The 14,971-nt window shown below is 30.9% G+C and overlaps 1 protein-coding gene across 1 annotated transcript in view; it reads left to right on the top strand.

Moving 5' to 3' along the window:
- The window catches only part of LOC139491810 (dynein axonemal intermediate chain 3-like), a 32,166-nt gene extending 24,516 nt beyond the window's left edge, over window positions 1–7,650 (top strand). The window contains exons 18-23 of the mRNA XM_071279684.1: window positions 2,178–2,241; window positions 3,626–3,756; window positions 4,326–4,530; window positions 5,467–5,558; window positions 6,324–6,446; window positions 7,129–7,650. Coding sequence (XP_071135785.1) covers window positions 2,178–2,241; window positions 3,626–3,756; window positions 4,326–4,530; window positions 5,467–5,558; window positions 6,324–6,446; window positions 7,129–7,272 — 759 coding nt within the window. The 3' untranslated portion in view covers window positions 7,273–7,650. The remainder of the gene's footprint in view (window positions 1–2,177; window positions 2,242–3,625; window positions 3,757–4,325; window positions 4,531–5,466; window positions 5,559–6,323; window positions 6,447–7,128) is intronic.
- Window positions 7,651–14,971: the final 7,321 nt, after the last annotated feature.

Genomic DNA, 14,971 nt, shown 5'->3' with positions numbered 1-14,971 from the left:
AGCTAACTTGATGAATCAAAATATGCTAACAGGTGTTACTGAAATTGACAATTTCGTGGAATGTGAAAGGCACTCGAAGGGGATTTTCGTTTAACAAAAAATGAAAATTAATTTTTTAATCATAAGAGAAACAGATTCTTACATAGTTACTCGTAGATTATCTGATTTATCCAATCTCGATAGTTAAATTATAAATTTTAAAGTTAAGAATTAGGAAGCTTGTTACGCTTGTCAATTGATATAAAACATAAATAGAAATTTTGATGTTTTGTCTGCTTGGATGTATTTAGCAAGGATAAATTGTGTTCATTTTTCTTTCATCACCAGGGTTAATATTAAGGCTAAAATCCATAAAATTCAAATTTTAATTTTAATGTAAAATTGACAACAACAAAAATATAAAATAGTTCAGGATATCTAATAACAATACAAGTAATGTAAATTTTGACTAATTTTGACTAATTTATTTCTAAATTAGAATAGTTTCTCTAAGAATGAGATGTAAGATTTAGTTATTAACCATTTTATTTTCACTAAGAAAAAGACATTATATTTAGAATTAACCATTTAAGTTTTCCCAAGCATGAGATGTAATTTTTTGGTTGTAACCATTCAAGTTTCCCCAATAATGAGATATTAGATAGTTGTATTATACATTTAAGTTGTCCAAGAATGAGATTTTGATATTAACCATTTAGGTTTCCCCAAGAATGATATGTAAGACTTTAGTATTAACCATTTAAGTTCCCCTAAGAAGGATATGTAAGATTTTGGTATTAACCATTTAAGTTTTCCAAGAATGAGATTTAAGATTTTGGTATGAACCATTTCAGTTCCCCTAAGAATGATATATAATATTTTGGTATTAACCATTTAAGTTCCCCAAAGAATGAGATGTAATATTTTGGTATTAACCATTTAAGTTTTCTAAGAATGAGATGTAAGATTTTTGTATTAACCATTAAGTTTCCCCAAGAGTAATATTAAAGATTTTGGTATTAACCATTCAAGTTCCCTGAGAATGATATCATTGATATGTAGAATTTTGGTATTAACCATTTAAATTTCCCCAAGAATAAGATGTAAGGTTGTTGTATTAAACAAATAAGTTTCCCTAAGAATAAAATGTAAGATTTGATATGAACCATTTAAGTTTCCCCGAGAATGAGATTTAAGATTGTTGTATTAAACATTTAAGTTTCCCAAGAATGATATGTAAGATTTTTGTATTAACCATTTCAGTTTTCAAAAAAATAACATGTAAGATTTTGGTATTAACCATTGTTCCCTAAGAATGAGATGTAAGATTTTGGTATTAACCATATAAGTTTCTTCAAGAAAGAGATTTGATATTTTGATACAAGTATTAACCAATAAAGTTTTTCTGAGAATGAGATGTAAGATTTAAGTAAAATATTAAGATTCTCATTATTGTAATGCCAGTTAAATAAGGATGACTTGACTGCTCTGTTTTCCAACAGTATTTGTTCTGTGGAATATATTTAACAGCTACGTGAGTGTTTCACAAGATGGTGAATTCAGGTGAAGGTTATATATTTAGTATCATTATACCATGTGTACTGTTATTCATCATTTATGTTTCTTTCAATCAAATGAACTCAATAATTGTAATTGCACATGCTTGCTTTTGGCACACATTTGCTCATTTCACAACACTTCAATCCTGTTAAAAATGTCCAGCACAGCTTTTCCCTACCCTGTTTGGCTTGAATTTAAGTGGTTAGTGTAAGTAGAATGTTTAGAGTATACATACTCTTAGATATGGAAAGAACATTAACTGTACATTTGTTAGGAAAAACAACAGAGGAAATATAAATGGACTTTGTCTCACAATTTGCAATTTATCATGAACAAATTTATTATCTTAAATTACTTTTACAGTGAAAGTTAAAAAAAATCGCAGTATGAAACACCTCTTAAATACACTTCAATTAAAAAAAGTAACTAGTACTACTTCACAAGAAGAATTGTGGTCATTATTTTTTTTACTAAATTCTTCCTAGAATTCAAACCTACTCCCCAAAGATGGAGACATAGTTTTCACTGTTTATAAAACAAATTATGATGAGATTTTTTAAAATTTGACTTGTATATCATATGAGATATTGTGGAGTTCTGACATTTTTTACTCATATTAATAATGCAATATTGTTTAGGATGGTGAAGTAGTATTTGTTGACTGGATGCCACAAAAAGATCAAGATACAGGAAAAATACAAAGTAAGAATATACATGTTACATCTATTACATGTTACTAGAACACACCAGTGATATCGCGGGTCCGTGACTGAATTAAAGTATATAACTATGCGTAAGCCTTATTTTAGTATTGGTATTGTCATCGGATAAAGTCATGCCGATTATAAGATACACAGTTTTCTCTGCTTTCAAAATCTTTCTGTTTAAACCTGTCGACCTTGAACTTATCAATTATTGGTAATATTAATTATTTGGAAAACAAAAGGTCCTGGAATGGAGTACTTTTTAATCAACAGCATTGTCCTATATTAGTTATAAATAAAGTTGAATTCTTTTATTCGCTGTTTTACGTCATGCCCGCTAATAAATTGAAAACTGTACCTTTATGCCTTATTTTAAGTCCACATTTTTAGTATTCGTATTGTTATCTTAGAAAGTCTAACTGATTGAAATACTACAATAGGAAACAATTTGACAATGATTGAATTTAGTAGTGTCGACCCTGTGATTATGCAAAATCCTAAATACACCGTTTGGTGATGTGCCTGTCAGTTGCGGAACGTACAGATAAGGTAATAGGTAACAGGTATTGGTAGAGGTATCGGATCGACCCCGAACTTGTAAATTATTGGCAATATTAATTATGTGGAAAACCAAAGGGTCCGGAGTGGTGTACTTTTTAATCTAAACCATTTTCCTATATTAGCTATATATAAAGTTAAAATCTTTGATTTGTCATTTTTACCCCATGACGGCTGACAAATTGGACCTCGTTATTTTAGTATTATAGATATATGTGACCAATATCAATGACATAGACAATATTTGTACATGTAGGAATATGGAAATTTATTTGTATGATATTTAGAAACAGAGGTATTTGTACAAGTAAACATGAATGTATATTTACATTTATCAATATTTTCATATTAGAATTATTAATTAGTGAAATGTTAGACATTTGTTTAAAACTACTTGCAAAGAAAAGTACCGATAACATATATGATAATTGTGTGACACACGTTTAGTCAACCAAAGTAGATGTTTAAATAGTATATAATAATTTTAACTCCATCCAATTTTCAACTCAGGTTGAAGCATACAGAAATGATAAAACATTTACTCTTCATTTTTATATTAGATTAGATATCAGTCTTTGGGTCTTTAAGGCTGATAATAGATATTGCAATGATAAAGATTGGATCATTTGTAATATCTTTTCCACTGAAAACTGGGCATCCAACAACATGATTACTGGTGGCAGTCGCACCATTTTATAAATGCTTCTCATTATAAACTTATTCGCTTGTCTGAAGAACATGTGCTTTGGTCAGGGGAGATAACTTTTGCACAAGTAAACATTTATAAAATTTTAAAAACTTTTGATTTTATATTATTTGTACAGCACCCAAGCCAGATTATTACCATGCTGTACATGATGGACCTGTAATGTCATTACAAAGATCTCCATTCTTTAATGATGTTGTACTATGTGTTGGAGGATGGACATTTACTATCTGGAAGGAAGGAATTAATGTAGGTAGCTAGGATGTGTGGTTTAGTGGGTCACCATTTTATGAAAGACAAAGACACTATAAGTCTATGACCCATAGTTTTTTGTCCATAAGCTGAAAAAAAAAAAAAAAATGTTGAAGGATTACTTATTTACGAAAAACGTCTTTTATCACGTATTTACACAATTTTGGAGAACTTTTTCACTTACATATACAATGTCCTAAAAAGGTTTTCTGAAACATCCTGTATTTAAGTAGATAGATTCTATTAATCTGAGCATCCATGTACAAAATTATAGAGGTCTTCTCTTTGGAAATGTTACACAATGTAAAATTAAAGTCACGAGTCAATGAAGCTGAATTGGCCAGGGGACATAACTATTACAAAAAAATATTCAATAAGGGGAGATCATTTTATTAGAAACACGATTTACAACTACATTTTACATATTTGTGAATTTTGTGAAATAACAAGAAAACAAAAATTGGTTCCATCAAATTTCTGTTTATTTCCTGAAAGTAAGCTCTTCAAAAATAAAACAAACAGTTGAATTTAGAACATCGATTTATTTTGATATTGATGTTTTGTAGAGTGGACCAATCTTACAATCTTGTGCTAGTCCTGTGAGATATACAGCAGGCTTCTGGTCCCCATCAAGACCAGCAGTGTTCTTTATTGCCAAAGTGGATGGAAGTGTGGATGTTTGGGATATCTTAGATAAAACCCATGAGCCTTCATTGACACAGAGTGTTTCTCCTGTTCAGATCACTACCATTTTTCCATTCCCTGTATCACGTAAGTGATGATTAATAATCTGCATATGGCTGCTATAGCCACAACTTTTTTTAATTTTTTTGTACCCATATATGTGATATTTTAAACTCAAATTAAAAATTTTCATAAAGAATTCAAGTTTTCATGGAATGTTTGTAGCCTCACTTGAATGAACTATACCTCTTTCTCAGTTTAAGATTTTGAAACTGAAATCAATCTAAGAATCACTTTTCAAAAGGTCTACAATTCAACAACCATGCATATAGTCTAAAATTGTGAAAATAAAATTTTACCTTCATTTAGTTATAGGAAATAACATAGTTAAATTGAAAAGATTTCATCAAAGCGTTTTTAAGTTAATGCACATGCACTGTTTGGCAAGCCCACCTGCCCATCAAAGGTACATAAGTAAATCAAAAATCGTTTTTTTTCTTCAGAAAATCTCGTTAAAAGACAAGGAGTATAAAAGATTTGTTATTTAAAACTAGATGACATGTTCTGTCCTCACCTTACGCTCACCTCATATTTTGGCTGCTGTTGTAAATTGCAAAATATGTTGATTTATTTATATAAAGTATAAACAAGAATGTGTCCCCAGTACACGAATGCCCCACTCGCACTATCATTTTCCATGTTCAGTGGACCGTGACATTGGGGTAAAAACTCTAATTTGGCATTAAAATTAAAAAGGTCATATCATAGGGAACATGTGTACCAAGTTTGAAGTCGATTGGACTTCAACTTCATCAAAAACTACCTTGACCAAAAACTTTAACCTGAAGAGGGACAGACGGAGGGACGAACGGACGAACAGACGAACGGACGCACAGACCAGAAAACATAATGCCCCCCTACTATCGTAGGTGGGGCATAAAAAATTATCTCCTTTGTTATAATTGTAGCCACCTTTTGATACCATACTTTATTTTTTTTAAACATCCTGATTTTTCATTGTAGAGAAGCAGCATCTTTTAGCAGTAGGGGATAATGCTGGAACTCTACATATATTAGAGATACCTTGGAGTTTAAGACAACCTACACCAAATGAGGTAGGATAATTTCTTTATTAAGTTTGCTGGATGAATATTGTACTGCATTGAATGTGTTACTCTACTTAAAAGTACGAAAGTCTTGGGAATAAATTGTGTACCAAAGATACTTAAGGCAGTAGATTGAAAAGAGTTTTTAATAAGGTACTAATATTAACCAGCAAATCGCAAAACACAACCTTGTTGAAATATATATTAATTACTGAAATTTATTGTCCCCTGCCCAAGTAATACCAGGCATCCAGTCTTGTAAGCACTCTCACAGGTACAATTATAACCAAATTTATATGAAATTCATTCATAAGTTTATCTCAGCACTATCTCTGATATTGTAAAAAATGTTAAAACAACTATTTCTAAAGGAGCTATATGTACAGTTGCATTATAAGTACTTTCACACATTCATTTCTTGTTGGAAATCTTTGAAATTTACATCAAAGATTTATGTAAAATTACTTTATTAGCAAACTGATGTATACATTTCTTGTAGGACATTTATGAGAGAAAAAAAAGTCAGAATGTTTTTGGAGCTGTTGCTCTTGGACAGATCAAAACATATGTTTCCACCGGGGACATAGGCAAGCTGTTCTTTTATTACTTGAATAAGGAATATGCGAGCAAAGTCTGGCAAAAACCTTTCAAGTTTCTTGGGGAAGATGTTATTTTATATTTAGTGAGAAAGAACATTAAATATCATAAATTTAGTTTATTTCTGCAAAACAATTTATCAAGGAAAAAACAAACCGGAGAATTTTATTTTTTCAGCTTACAACTGTATCAAATTATGTAGAGCGTGAAGTGAAGAGACGATCATTTGTGGTACAGAGATGGGATTTCAGAGAACATGAGAAGAGAGAAATTGAAAATGAACTAAAGAAGAAAGCAGGAGTAAGTTGACTTTTTTTATACCCTATCCATGAAGTCTGTGGGAACATAACTTTATGTCAATCTGTATTCATGCATGCTGTTTCCATAACTTTTCTAAGGAACTACTGAACAGAATGACTTGTGAGTGGTATGCTTAGTAAGACAATGCATGAGACTTCTTGTTTATTTTAAAGACGGGGAAGAGGCCCTTTCTGCACCTTCATGTACCAGAGACTGTATCAGTATGATTTCTTTTCATATTTGTGTAATTTGCCTTAAGGTTAAAAACAATGCAAGGGAATCAACAAATGCATAAGCAATTTGACTGAAAAAAATGCATCTACTTATTGGTCTTAACTTAGTTTCAAACAGGTTTTGCTAGTCAATGAAAAAAACAAAACTTGGAAGAAAAAATCTGGCTACTTTGAGTTGAACCTGTTTTGTTGGACAGCTAGTCTGATGATTACTCATAAATGATTGGTAAATTATGATTTAAGTGGATTTCATTGCTAGATAACACTAAATTCTTGTGTTAATAATTGTATACAAGTGTCAATATAACAAATGCTTCATTGTCAACTTAGGAGACAAATTATAACTTACACCTTTAGAAGTAACTTAACTTATCTTTGATATTGTGTTCTATATTCATAGTTGAGCAACATGTCGCACATATAAGATATAATATTGTAAATTATTTTAGATTGCACCAAATGTGACACTAACTGACGAAGAAGTAGAATACAGAATGAAGCAAGAATACCACCAGTTTAAAGAGGAAGAACAATCGTTCCTTAGAGAATTAGGATTATTAAAGGAGGAAGATGAACCTTTACCAGAAACATAGGATATCATATTACTATCATTGACAATAGTTAAGATATTTTGTGTTTCATCATTTTTCCTGGGTCTGAAATTGGGTACCTTTGTTTTGAACTAGATTATACTAAACTTGTTATAAAAGCTTGTGAGAAAAACCTTTATAATATTCCGTCCATTTTAAAATATCTAATTCTGCTTATTTGTTTAGACATTATATTGTTGCATTTTTATATTTAAGATATTGTGAATATTTTGTGTTTATTAAGACTGTGATCTGTTATATTTAACTAAATGTATACACTATTTTTATATTTATTGACAGAAAATAGATTGAATAATATTTTTTGTATTTATTGATGCATTAATATGAAAAAAAATTGAAATAAAATCTGTTAAATATTTATCTATAACTGTTTCTTTAAAAAAAAAGCCTTTACCAAGTCAGGACTTTGTCTTTTTCTAAGTCTTTTACTTCTTATTAAGTTGGGCATTGTATACTGTTCTTGATTTATTCAGGAGTTGAGTTTTGTATTTATACTATTTCTTTCTTTAATAAATTTTATGTCCATGATTAATTTTTAGGAAATCAGATGTTTACTTTTACAAGAATTGACTTGATTTAACTTGGATTGCATACATTAAATCTGTACTAAAGTGTTATGAGAACTGAATTCTCTGCAAGTTGCGGTGCTTTTGTAAGGGTTAGTTTGTTGTCTTATAGAGGCCAAAGTCCTCATCACAGAGAAAAATCAATATACAATATCCAAAATATTAATTCAAGTTTTCTGATTTTGCTTTTGAACAGCTTTTCTGTTTTTAACTATTTTCATGATTTTTCTCAAAACGTCAAAAAGAGGTTGATGAATTAACTCAATTTTATCTGATTAGATCATATAGGAGCATCCAATTTCCAGCAATTATGTTTAACTGATTTATACAGAAAACTAATATAATCTGTGTCCTTTTGATCTCTTGTGGACAGTTGTCTCATTGGCAATCATACCACATCTTCTATTTTATATATAAGGTATGAGTTACCTGTAAAGGAGGACGATTTTTTTCAAATTCCTTGTTTGTTTGCATAAAAACAAATCTAATGCTGATTCAACATTGGATTTTCATAGGAGAGGAAATGTTAAATTAGTTTAAGGGAAAACTTGCCAGATAAATAATGGAGATTTTTTATAAACAAAGATCAGAATTATGCCAACATGTCTATCTTCTCTGATTTTATGTAGAAACAATTAAACTTTGATAAAATACAACTTTTATAAAAAGTTTTAAAACTAGAGGCTCTCAAGAGCCTGTATCTCTCACCCGACTCTAACTGGGTATTTTGAAATCATATAAAAAAAAAAAAATTTGCTACAAAGTTACAACACTTGGCCAGCACCTCCTTAGGAAATGAACATTTATGCTATGTTTGGTTTCATTCCATTCAGTGGTTCTCTAAAAGAGGACATTTGTATATTTCCCATAGGGTCCTATGTTAAACCAAGTCCCCCGCTGGTGGCCATCTTGGATGTTAGATCGACGACAAAGTAACAACACTTGGTCAGCATCTCATAAGGAACATTCATGCTATGTTTGACTTCCTTCCATTCAGTAGTTCTCTAGAACAAAACATTTGTATGTATTTCCCATTGGGTCCTATGTTAAACTAATACATGTATGGTCGGACCATATGAGTATATGTCATGTACAAGTTGCAATTTTGTACAGGTTATAACATGTACAAAAATATTGTACATTTTGTACAATGCCAAAATACAAGTTATAACATGCACAAAAGTACCTCGTTTAACATGTACAAAATATTGCTTAAAAATGGTTTTAACCTGTACAAAATTTTAAAATAATAATAAAGCAAAATATACATTCACGATTGAAATTTATCAAATAATAAAGAACAATAATCAAATGCAAAAGAAGGTCATTATTTACAGCATGCATAAAATACGTCATTTTCATATATTTTAGAAACAAGTTTTTTTTTACTTGTTGCTACAAGACAGAGACATGTGACACCTTTGAGTTGCACAAAACTTTCATTCTTCTACATTTACACCTACCAGACTTACAACTGCCTTTCTTACACTGACAATGCACAAAACTTTGCCGCTGAAAATAATTAAATGATCACAGCATATACTAAATATGAACAACGGAAGACAGCTATGGCGTTCCATACACCATCTCTCTCATACTCGTATCACTCGTTGGGACTTCAGACACATTAAAAGTTTCATTTGCAAGACATTGAACCTAGATTTTACTGAAATATCCCTTTATTTGTCCAACTACACAAAATGTTAGTCTTTAGTTCCAATTTCATAGCCGCTATGTTCATTCACATTCATCACCACGCCTGTTATGTTTTTCTAATCGGCAGGGCCCATATCAATGGACGGAATAGGAATGATAATGTTATCACCTTGGGAGAGAACAGTTAATCTTGTTTTTGAGTTTTTTGTCAAAGTATCAGCTTGTACCTGTTGGCCAGAAAAGGACCTCTTTCGTGCATGCTTAATGTCAATATTTGAAATTTCAAACAAACCCTCACTAGTATTGACAGTATTAACAGCAGAAATATCACCACCAGAAAGCACACTCTTACGAGGAAGTGAACCAGTAGATGTCATGATGATACTTCCTCACCAACCATGTTAGCATCACTTCATTTAATTACTATTGTTTCTGTTTCTGTTTCTAACCCAACTGTTTGTTCATTGTAATGTTGTTTGCTGAATCATGACCATTCAATTCACCATCAGTTTCAGTGTTTGTGTCAGTAATAACGTCCGTCTCTGACATTGTTTTGTCAGTTTCAATATCAGTGTCGGTATTATGTTCCGTCTCTGTAAAAGGGTTTTCACTATCAGTATTGTTGGATACAGATCTTGCTTCAAATATTGCTTCTAAGTCTTCTTCTGTTTGGATACCAGGTAAGAATACTAAATGTTTATTGACTACATGTGTATTTTAAAAGTCTTTAAGGTATTAAGTAATTATAAAAACTATTTATCTGGCCATTTACTGTATCAAAAAGGTTGGACACTAACATGAATGGACAATAACAAAACAATGATGAAAATATTATTGAGGTTAATGGCATGTGTTGTAATAATATAACCATATTTTTTATTTTCAAATTTTGTACAAGTTAAAACCATTTTTAAGCAATATTTTGTACATGTTATAACATGTATGAGGTACTTTTGTACATGTTATAACTTGTATTTTTGCATTGTACAAATTATAACATGTACAAAATTTGTGTACATGTTATAACCTGTACAAAATTGCAACTTGTACACAACATATATACCAATATGGTCATGACCATACGCGTATGGTCCAAATACTCATATGGCCCGGAACATATATATATGTATGCTTATATGAATTTTGCCAAGCTTGATCCAGAGCTTTTTGGAAAACAAATAGAAGATTTTAGCAGGTGGACAGAAAAATCAAACTCTTACATAAAATATTAAAATTGAGAAATGAAAAGGGGAAATATTTCAAAGAGACAACAATTGACCAAAGAGCAGATAACAGCCAAAACCATGTACAACAAGTATTGTTTTATTAAGCGGCATTCAAAAATTATTTACATGTATATACAACTTGAAATGTTTTGAGGTTTCTATTGTTAATTTTCTTTTTGCAAAGATCTTGTCTATCAATTCATGAATTACAATTTGAATCCCTTCCCCACTGCCTTATGATATTTATTACTTCTTGGTGTACTTATATGTCAAGGCACATATTGTCAGAGGTCAATCAAACTGAACTAAAAAAGACTTTTATGATATTATAGTTTATTTGTAAGTTCACTGAACATTTCCTGTTCTGGTAAACTGTAATATAGTAATAACATTGGCATGAAAATATATGATAAGCTAATGGAATGTAGACATATCAATGTAAACATTGTCAACAAATTGTTTGGATAAAATTTTGTCACCTATGAAAATCAGTTGAAAGCATAATAACAAAGTGCTTGTACCAAGGATCCTGTATTGGACTCGTGGTACCAATTTTTACATCACAATTTATACAAATGTAGAATTTTCAAAACAGAATCCTACATTAAATTAGTAAAACCATTTAAACATATGTACTTCAATTCACAACAAATAAATTTAAGTTCAATCTGAGCCATGCTTTGGAAGATGAAATGGTTTACCGAGAGAGTTCAATTAAAGTCACAAGTTTAAAGAGGATACTGCTACAAAAATACATGGTGGTCTTACATCAGTTTCAAAAGACAAATTACAAGGATTTTACTTGATTTTTAATTATACTTGTTTTTATTATACAAAATATGTAAAATTAATTTTCTTTTGGAAACTAACAGGTTAACATGTTAATTTCAAAGTGTTTTCTAATCTAGTTTAGATTTGGCAGTCAAAGTTTTATTACTACATTTTCATAAAGATCTTATAATGTATTTTAAAAATCCCTTTATGCTTTATTTTTTACTGTAAAATTTGTGATATTTAAATAAGTTGAGGTCTTCATCTAGAAAACATTCCATTTTTCAAGTTCATACTGTAAATGTAGAAATTATTGCACGCATTTATTATTGCAATTTGTTTAGAATGTACAACAATGGGAAATAAGTAATTGTGATTTCAGAAAACTCTATACAGATATATGTATCAAATTCAAAAGGGGATTTATTATTGAAATACTCATTTGGTCACATCATTTGCATAAATAACAAGAATGTGTCCCCAGTACACGGATGCCCCACTCGCACTATCATTTTCTATGTTCAGTGGACCGTGAAATTGGGGTCAGAACTCTAATTTGACATTAAAATTAGAAAGATCATATAATAAGGAACATATATACTAAGTTTCAAGTTGATTGGACTTCAACTTCATCAAAAACTACCTCGACCAAAAACTTTAACCTGAAGCGGGACGAACGATCGGACGGACGAACGAACGAACGAACGAACGAACGAACGGAGCCACAGACCAGAAAACATAATGCCCCTCTACTATCGTAGGTGGGGCATAAAAACCTCGCAATAATTTCTGAATTCACAGTATCTTACTTGGGAGTTATGAGATGGGAGTCTCGCATAATTTTACAAGGGGACTATACATGTACACAATCTATCAGGAAATTTATTTAAAATCATTCTCATTTTATTAGCAGTTACTATAGATAACATTTAAAAAGAAACAAACAAATGTCCTGAAAGTAACAGCAATAATGCTTTTCCTACCTTATCAGAAAAGAAAAGTACTTGGCAATTTTGAAGCTATGCTACACAAGGGGGACTCTAGTCATATTAGGTTCAATTGGAAAGACCATTAAAGAAGTTTAAAACAACAAACAATATGATGTCAGTTTAACCTGACAAGCTACAAAATACATTTCAAAAATTTATTCTGACAACTAAATGAGGTATGCTGATGGGTGTGTGTCCTAAAAGACTTGATCTCTTGAGTTAAGATACAGACTTAAACATATACAACCCCATTAAATACAAAATTCCAATACTACTGGCCATTAATTTAAATCAATCTCATGTTTTAATAATTTTACAGTATTCAATGTATATACTGGGACATTCTAAAATATAAAACCAGATGCTTGGCAGGACGCAGCTTTATACGACCGCAGAGGTCTAACCCTGAACAGTTGGGGCAAGTATGGACACAACATTTAAGCTTAATACACCTCTGAATTTGGATTGTGATTAAATAGTTGACACAACATAGGTTTCTGACACAGAATGAATGTGGTCTAAGAACTTAAACTTAAGACTTAAAAATTTTAAATCGGACATTTACCTATTATGTTCCAATATCCAAAATCTAAATACATAGTTAGATTCAGCATATCATAGAACCCCAAGAATTCAATTTTTGATGAAATCAAATAATGTTCAATTTTAGACCCTTTAGACCTAAATGTGGACCAATTTGATAACCGGGCCCAAATATTCAAAATCTTAATACATGGTTAGATTCAGCATATTGAAGAACCCCATATATTCAATTTTTGTTGAAATCAAACAAAGTTTAATTTTTGACCCTTTGGACCTTAATGTAGACCAATTTGAAAACGGGACAATACTGTGCAATTGAATATTTCTTGCTATTGCGCGAAACTGCAATTGAAAATTTCTTGCTATTGCGCAATATTGTGCAATTAGTTTTTCTTGCTATTGCTCAATACTGTGCAATTGAAGATTTCTTGCTATTGCAAGTTACTGTGCAATTGAAGATTTCTTGCTATTGTGCAATACTGTGCAATTGAAAATTTCTTGCTATTGCACAATATTGTGCAATTGAAAATTTCTTGCTTTTGCACAATACTTTTAAAATATAATAATTTTGGACCCCGATTTGGACCAACTTGAAAACTGGGCCCATTATCATAAATCTAAGTACATGTTTAGATTCAGCATATCAAAGAATCCCAAGAATTCAATTTTTTTTTAAATCACGCTAAGTTTAATTTTGGACCCTTTAGACCTTAATGTAGACCTATTTAAAAACAGGACCAAAAATTAAGAATCTGAATACAGGGTTAGATTTGGCATATCAAAGAACCCCAATAATTCATTTTTTGATGAAATCAAACAAAGTTTAATTTTGGACCCTTTTAGCCCCTAATTCGTTGGGACCAAACTCCCAAAATCAATCAAAACCCTCCTTTTGTGGTCCTAAACCTTGTGTTAAAATTTCATAGATTTCTATTAACTTATACTAAAGTTATTGTGCAAAAACCAAGAAAAATGCTTATTTGGGACCTGTTGTTGGCCCCTAATTCCTAAACTGTTAGGACTTCAACTCCCAAAATTAATCCCAACCTAAGTCCTTATGTTAAAATTTCAAAGATTTCTGTTTACTTATACTAAAGTTATTGTGCGAAAACCAAGAAAAATGTTTATTCGCGCCCATTTTGGCCCCTTATTCCTAAACTGTTGGGACCAAAACACCCAAAATCAATCCCAACCTTCCTTTTATGGTCATAAACCTTGTGTTTAAATTTCATAGATTTCTATTAACTTTTACTAAAGTTAGAGTGCAAAAACCAATTGTTTTCGGACGACAACGACACATGATACCAATATACAACCAAAAATTTTTCAATATTTGCAGTCGTATAAAAATTTGCCAAGCATATAAATATGGAGATTTTTTTATCATTGCCAATGAGATAACTATCCACCGGGTTCAAATGAAGTGGATGTATGCAATTATAGGCAACCATACTGCCTTCAACAATGTGAAAAACTCATTATATGTAAGAAGCAATACAAGGCCCTGACATGAAAAATGTATAACAATTCAAACAGAAATCAACAATCTTATTTATAACAAACAATAAACGCAAAATAAATATGACAGACATGAACCAAACAACAACCACAGAACTAAAAGCTCCTGACTAGGGACTTATAGAATGTGATAGTGAATCAAAAACTAATATAAAAATATAAAAAAAAAATGCCCTAGGCAATGAAACATGTCAATCAATAAATTTCTGCAGCAGTCCCTAAAGTGTTGTTGTTATAAGACTTTCTACATTTTATGTTTTCTATCATAACCCTGCATACCCGAGGTATCCACTTTATGGACTCTACCATACTACAGATTCACCAGGCGTTGGTTCACTTTCGTTTGTAATTGAAAAAATAAATATGATAAAATTACTTTACTTTAGAAAGTTTTGTGATACGATTTGATTAA

Source organism: Mytilus edulis, chromosome 1, assembly GCF_963676685.1.
Source record: "Mytilus edulis chromosome 1, xbMytEdul2.2, whole genome shotgun sequence".
NCBI lineage: Eukaryota > Metazoa > Mollusca > Bivalvia > Mytilida > Mytilidae > Mytilus > Mytilus edulis.
Note: the sequence above shows the minus strand (reverse complement) of the source record. Positions and strands in the feature narration are given on the sequence as shown.